Source organism: Notothenia rossii (genome assembly GCF_949606895.1).
Source record: "Notothenia rossii genome assembly, chromosome: 8".
In the NCBI taxonomy this organism is placed as follows: domain Eukaryota; kingdom Metazoa; phylum Chordata; class Actinopteri; order Perciformes; family Nototheniidae; genus Notothenia; species Notothenia rossii.
Genome location: NC_136906.1, coordinates 729582 through 737081, shown reverse-complemented (window position 1 = coordinate 737081; position 7500 = coordinate 729582). Strand labels below are relative to the sequence as shown.

Genomic DNA, 7500 nt, shown 5'->3' with positions numbered 1-7500 from the left:
ACAACAGTAGTGGTAGTAGTAGCAGTAGTAGTAGCACTAGTAGTAACAACAGTAGTGGTAGTAGTAGCAGTAGTAGTAGTAACAACAGTAGTGGTAGTAGCAGTAGTAGTAGTAACAACAGTAGTGGTAGTAGCAGTAGTAGTAGCACTAGTAGTAACAACAGTAGTGGTAGTAACAACAGTAGTAGTAGTAGCAGTAGTAGTAGCAGTAGTAGTAGTAGTAGTAGTAACAACAGTAGTGGTAGTAGCAGTAGTAGTAGCAGTAGTAGTAGTAGTAGTAACAACAGTAGTGGTAGTACCAGTAGTAGTTGCAGTAGTAGTAGTAACAACAGTAGTGGTAGTAGCAGTAGTAGTAGCAGTAGTAGTAGTAACAACAGTAGTGGTAGTAGCAGTAGTAGTAGCAGTAGTAGTAGTAACAACAGTAGTGATAGTAGCAGTAGTAGTAGCAGTAGTAGTAGTAACAACAGTAGTGATAGTAGCAGTAGTAGTAGTAGTAACAACAGTAGTGATAGTAGCAGTAGTAGTAGCAGTAGTAGTAGTAACAACAGTAGTGGTAGTAGCAGTAGTAGTAGTAACAACAGTAGTGATAGTAGCAGTAGTAGTAGTAACAACAGTAGTAGTAGTAGCAGTAGTAGTAGCAGTAGTAGTAGTAACAACAGTAGTGATAGTAGCAGTAGTAGTAGCAGTAGTAGTAGTAACAACAGTAGTGATAGTAGCAGTAGTAGTAGTAACAACAGTAGTGGTAGTAGCAGTAGTAGTAGCAGTAGTAGTAGTAACAACAGTAGTGATAGTAGCAGTAGTAGTAGCAGTAGTAGTAGTAACAACAGTAGTGGTAGTAGCAGTAGTAGTAGTAACAACAGTAGTGATAGTAGCAGTAGTAGTAGTAACAACAGTAGTAGTAGTAGCAGTAGTAGTAGTAACAACAGTAGTGGTAGTAGCAGTAGTAGTAGCAGTAGTAGTAGTAACAACAGTAGTGATAGTAGCAGTAGTAGTAGCAGTAGTAGTAGTAACAACAGTAGTGGTAGTAGCAGTAGTAGTAGTAACAACAGTAGTGATAGTAGCAGTAGTAGTAGTAACAACAGTAGTAGTAGTAGCAGTAGTAGTAGTAACAACAGTAGTAGTAGTAGCAGTAGTAGTAGCAGTAGTAGTAGTAACAACAGTAGTGATAGTAGCAGTAGTAGTAGCAGTAGTAGTAGTAACAACAGTAGTGATAGTAGCAGTAGTAGTAGTAACAACAGTAGTGATAGTAGCAGTAGTAGTAGCAGTAGTAGTAGCAGTAGTAGTAGTAACAACAGTAGTGATAGTAGCAGTAGTAGTAGTAACAACAGTAGTGGTAGCAGCAGTAGTAGTAGCAGTAGTAGTAGCAGTAGTAGTAGTAACAACAGTAGTGATAGTAGCAGTAGTAGTAGCAGTAGTAGTAGTAACAACAGTAGTGATAGTAGCAGTAGTAGTAGTAACAACAGTAGTAGTAGTAGCAGTAGTAGTAGCAGTAGTAGTAGTAACAACAGTAGTGATAGTAGCAGTAGTAGTAGTAACAACAGTAGTGATAGTAGCAGTAGTAGTAGCAGTAGTAGTAGTAACAACAGTAGTGATAGTAGCAGTAGTAGTAGTAACAACAGTAGTAGTAGTAGCAGTAGTAGTAGCAGTAGTAGTAGTAACAACAGTAGTGATAGTAGCAGTAGTAGTAGCAGTAGTAGTATTAACAACAGTAGTGATAGTAGCAGTAGTAGTAGTAACAACAGTAGTGATAGTAGCAGTAGTAGTAGTAACAACAGTAGTAGTAGTAGCAGTAGTAGTAGTAACAACAGTAGTGATAGTAGCAGTAGTAGTAGTAACAACAGTAGTGATAGTAGCAGTAGTAGTAGTAACAACAGTAGTAGTAGTAGCAGTAGTAGTAGTAACAACAGTAGTGATAGTAGCAGTAGTAGTAGCAGTAGTAGTAGTAACAACAGTAGTGATAGTAGCAGTAGTAGTAGTAACAACAGTAGTGGTAGTAACAACAGTAGTAGTAGTAGCAGTAGTAGTAGCAGTAGTAGTAGCAGTAGTAGTAGTAACAACAGTAGTGATAGTAGCAGTAGTAGTAGCAGTAGTAGTAGTAACAACAGTAGTGGTAGTAGCAGTAGTAGTAGTAACAACAGTAGTGGTAGTAGCAGTAGTAGTAGTAACAACAGTAGTGATAGTAGCAGTAGTAGTAGCAGTAGTAGTAGTAACAACAGTAGTGGTAGTAGCAGTAGTAGTAGTAACAACAGTAGTGGTAGTAGCAGTAGTAGTAGTAACAACAGTAGTGGTAGTAGCAGTAGTAGTAGTAACAACAGTAGTGATAGTAGCAGTAGTAGTAGCAGTAGTAGTAGTAACAACAGTAGTGATAGTAGCAGTAGTAGTAGTAACAACAGTAGTGATAGTAGCAGTAGTAGTAGCAGTAGTAGTAGTAACAACAGTAGTGGTAGTAGCAGTAGTAGTAGTAACAACAGTAGTAGTAGTAGCAGTAGTAGTAGTAACAACAGTAGTGATAGTAGCAGTAGTAGTAGCAGTAGTAGTAGTAACAACAGTAGTGGTAGTAGCAGTAGTAGTAGTAACAACAGTAGTAGTAGTAGCAGTAGTAGTAGCAGTAGTAGTAGTAACAACAGTAGTGGTAGTAGCAGTAGTAGTAGTAACAACAGTAGTGATAGTAGCAGTAGTAGTAGCAGTAGTAGTAGTAACAACAGTAGTGGTAGTAGCAGTAGTAGTAGTAACAACAGTAGTGATAGTAGCAGTAGTAGTAGTAACAACAGTAGTGGTAGTAGCAGTAGTAGTAGTAACAACAGTAGTGATAGTAGCAGTAGTAGTAGTAACAACAGTAGTGGTAGTAGCAGTAGTAGTAGTAACAACAGTAGTAGTAGTAGCAGTAGTAGTAGTAACAACAGTAGTGATAGTAGCAGTAGTAGTAGCAGTAGTAGTAGTAACAACAGTAGTGGTAGTAGCAGTAGTAGTAGTAACAACAGTAGTGGTAGTAGCAGTAGTAGTAGTAACAACAGTAGTGGTAGTAGCAGTAGTAGTAGTAACAACAGTTGTGATAGTAGCAGTAGTAGTAGTAACAACAGTAGTGGTAGTAGCAGTAGTAGTAGTAACAACAGTTGTGATAGTAGCAGTAGTAGTAGTAACAACAGTAGTGATAGTAGCAGTAGTAGTAGTAACAACAGTAGTGGTAGTAGCAGTAGTAGTAGTAACAACAGTAGTGATAGTAGCAGTAGTAGTAGTAACAACAGTAGTGATAGTAGCAGTAGTAGTAGCAGTAGTAGTAGTAACAACAGTAGTGGTAGTAGCAGTAGTAGTAGTAACAACAGTAGTGATAGTAGCAGTAGTAGTAGTAACAACAGTAGTGATAGTAGCAGTAGTAGTAGCAGTAGTAGTAGTAACAACAGTAGTGATAGTAGCAGTAGTAGTAGTAACAACAGTAGTGATAGTAGCAGTAGTAGTAGCAGTAGTAGTAGTAACAACAGTAGTGGTAGTAGCAGTAGTAGTAGTAACAACAGTAGTGGTAGTAGCAGTAGTAGTAGTAACAACAGTAGTGGTAGTAGCAGTAGTAGTAGTAACAACAGTAGTGGTAGTAGCAGTAGTAGTAGTAACAACAGTAGTGATAGTAGCAGTAGTAGTAGCAGTAGTAGTAGTAGTAGTAGTAACAACAGTAGTGGTAGTAGCAGTAGTAGTAGTAACAACAGTAGTGGTAGTAGCAGTAGTAGTAGTAACAACAGTAGTGATAGTAGCAGTAGTAGTAGTAACAACAGTAGTGGTAGTAGCAGTAGTAGTAGTAACAACAGTAGTGGTAGTAGCAGTAGTAGTAGTAACAACAGTAGTGATAGTAGCAGTAGTAGTAGCAGTAGTAGTAGTAACAACAGTAGTGATAGTAGCAGTAGTAGTAGTAACAACAGTAGTGATAGTAGCAGTAGTAGTAGCAGTAGTAGTAGTAACAACAGTAGTGGTAGTAGCAGTAGTAGTAGTAACAACAGTAGTGATAGTAGCAGTAGTAGTAGCAGTAGTAGTAGTAACAACAGTAGTGATAGTAGCAGTAGTGGTAGCAGTAGTAGTAGTAACAACAGTAGTAGTAGTAGCAGTAGTAGTAGTAACAACAGTAGTGATAGTAGCAGTAGTAGTAGTAACAACAGTAGTGATAGTAGCAGTAGTAGTAGCAGTAGTAGTAGTAACAACAGTAGTGATAGTAGCAGTAGTGGTAGCAGTAGTAGTAGTAACAACAGTAGTAGTAGTAGCAGTAGTAGTAGTAACAACAGTAGTGATAGTAGCAGTAGTAGTAGCAGTAGTAGTAGTAACAACAGTAGTGGTAGTAGCAGTAGTAGTAGTAACAACAGTAGTGGTAGTAGCAGTAGTAGTAGTAACAACAGTAGTGGTAGTAGCAGTAGTAGTAGTAACAACAGTAGTGGTAGTAGCAGTAGTAGTAGTAACAACAGTAGTGATAGTAGCAGTAGTAGTAGCAGTAGTAGTAGTAACAACAGTAGTGGTAGTAGCAGTAGTAGTAGCAGTAGTAGTAGTAACAACAGTAGTGATAGTAGCAGTAGTAGTAGCAGTAGTAATAGTAACAACAGTAGTGATAGTAGCAGTAGTAGTAGTAACAACAGTAGTGATAGTAGCAGTAGTAGTAGTAACAACAGTAGTAGTAGTAGCAGTAGTAGTAGCAGTAGTAGTAGTAACAACAGTAGTGATAGTAGCAGTAGTAGTAGTAACAACAGTAGTAGTAGTAGCAGTAGTAGTAGCAGTAGTAGTAGTAACAACAGTAGTGATAGTAGCAGTAGTAGTAGTAACAACAGCAGTAGTAGTAGCAGTAGTAGTAGCACTAGTAGTAGTAACAACAGTAGTAGTAGTAGTAGCAGTAGTAGTAGTAACAACAGTAGTAGTAGTAGCAGTAGTAGCAGTAGTAGTAGTAACAACAGTAGTAGTAGTAGCAGTAGTAGTAGTAACAACAGTAGTGATAGTAGCAGTAGTAGCAGTAGTAGTAGTAACAACAGTAGTAGTAGTAGCAGTAGTAGTAGTAACAACAGTAGTAGTAGTAGCAGTAGTAGCAGTAGTAGTAGTAACAACAGTAGTAGTAGTAGCAGTAGTAGTAGTAACAACAGTAGTGATAGTAGCAGTAGTAGCAGTAGTAGTAGTAACAACAGTAGTAGTAGTAGCAGTAGTAGTAGTAACAACAGTAGTAGTAGTAGCAGTAGTAGTAGCACTAGTAGTAGTAACAACAGTAGTAGTAGTAGCAGTAGTAGTAGTAACAACAGTAGTAGTAGTAGCAGTAGTAGTAGCACTAGTAGTAGTAACAACAGTAGTGGTAGTAGCAGTAGTAGTAGCAGTAGTAGTAGTAACAACAGTAGTGGTAGTAGCAGTAGTAGTAGCAGTAGTAGTAGTAACAACAGTAGTGGTAGTAGCAGTAGTAGTAGCAGTAGTAGTAGTAACAACAGTAGTGGTAGTAGCAGTAGTAGTAGCAGTAGTAGTAGTAACAACAGTAGTGGTAGTAGCAGTAGTAGTAGCAGTAGTAGTAGTAACAACAGTAGTGGTAGTAGCAGTAGTAGTAGCAGTAGTAGTAGTAACAACAGTAGTGGTAGTAGCAGTAGTAGTAGCAGTAGTAGTAGTAACAACAGTAGTGGTAGTAGCAGTATACCTTGAGGCAGCTGGGGTGGATGATCTCGTTGCAGATGGTGCACTCCATCAGAGAGAGGCTGAACTTCTCCTCCTCAGACTCCACCGTGTCCTCCTTTCCTGCCTCTCCACACGAGAAACACACCGCCGTGTGAGGGAGCACCGGCTGCATGGGGAGAGAGAGAGAGAGAGAAACAGGTGGAGGGGGGGAGAGAGAGAGACAGGTGGAGGGGGGTAGACAGGTAGAGAGAGAGACAGGTGGAGGGGGGTAGACAGGTAGAGAGAGAGACACGTAGAGAGAGAGAGAGAGACGGGTGGAGACAGACAGGTAGAGAGAGAGGGGGGAGAGAGAGAGAGACCGACAGACAGGTTGAAAGAGAGACAGACAGGTGGAGAGAGAGAGAGAGAGACAGGTGGAGAGAAACAGACAGGTGAGGCGAGAGAGAGAAAGGTAGAGAGAGAGACAGACAGACAGACAGACAGGTGGAGAGAGAGACAGACAGGTGGAGAGAGAGAGAGACAGACAGGTGAGGAGAGAGAGAGACAGACAGGTGAGGAGAGAGACAGACAGACAGGTGAGGTGAGGAGAGAGACAGACAGGTGAGGAGAGAGAGAGACAGACAGGTGAGGTGAGGAGAGAGACAGACAGGTGAGGAGAGAGAGAAACAGACAGGTGAGGCGAGAGAGAGAAAGGTAGAGAGAGAGACAGACAGACAGACAGGTGGAGAGAGAGACAGACAGGTGGAGAGAGAGAGAGACAGACAGGTGAGGAGAGAGAGAGACAGACAGGTGAGGTGAGGAGAGAGACAGACAGGTGAGGAGAGAGAGAGACAGACAGGTGAGGTGAGGAGAGAGACCGACAGACAGGTGAGGAGAAAGACAGGTGAGGTGAGGAGAGAGAGACAGACAGACAGGTGAGGTAAGGAGAGAGACAGACAGGTGAGGAGAGAGAGACAGACAGGTGAGGTGAGGAGAGAGACAGACAGGTGAGGAGAGAGAGACAGACAGGTGAGGTGAGGAGAGAGACCGACAGACAGGTGAGGAGAGAGACAGACAGGTGAGGAGAGAGACAGACAGGTGAGGAGAGAGACAGGTGAGGTGAGGAGAGAGAGACAGACAGACAGGTGAGGTGAGGAGAGAGACAGACAGGTGAGGAGAGAGAGACAGACAGACAGGTGAGGTGAGGAGAGAGAGAGACAGACAGACAGGTGAGGTGAGGAGAGAGACAGACAGGTGAGGAGAGAGACAGGTGAGGTGAGGAGAGAGAGACAGACAGACAGGTGAGGTGAGGAGAAAGAGAGACCGACAGACAGGTGGGGAGAGAGAGAGACAGACAGGTGAGGTGAGGAGAGAGACAGACAGGTGAGGAGAGAGAGAGACGGACAGGTGAGGAGAGAGAGAGACAGACAGGTGAGGTGAGGAGAGAGACCGACAGACAGGTGGGGAGAGAGACCGACAGACAGGTGAGGAGAGAGACCGACAGACAGGTGAGGAGAGAGACATACAGGTGAGGAGAGAGACAGACAGGTGGAGAGAGAGAGAGACAGGTGGAGAGAGAGAGAGACAGGTGGAGAGAGACAGACAGGTGGAGAGAGACAGACAGACAGGTGAGGAGAGAGACAGACAGACAGACCGACAGGTGAGGAGAGATAGACAGACAGGGGAGGAGAGAGACAGACAGACAGGTGAGAAGAGAGAGAGAGACAGGTGAGGAGAGAGAGAGAGACAGGTGAGGAGAGAGAGAGAGGTAGGGTCAGTTTCCTCTCAGTGGCAGCATATTGTCTGTAAAATGTTATAATACTTATTATATATTTCAAATTGAATCAAACAAGTAGGTGCAATTGCATAAGTGAGTTCTACCCAGGTAGGTGCAGGTGCATCAGTG

The 7500-nt window shown here is 42.1% G+C and overlaps 1 protein-coding gene across 1 annotated transcript in view; it reads right to left on the bottom strand.

Moving 5' to 3' along the window:
- The window catches only part of fbxl19 (F-box and leucine rich repeat protein 19), a 49099-nt gene that overhangs the window by 20172 nt on the left and 21427 nt on the right, over positions 1-7500 (bottom strand). Inside the window, 1 exon segment of the mRNA XM_079642551.1 lies at positions 5638-5781. Coding sequence (XP_079498677.1) covers positions 5638-5781 — 144 coding nt within the window.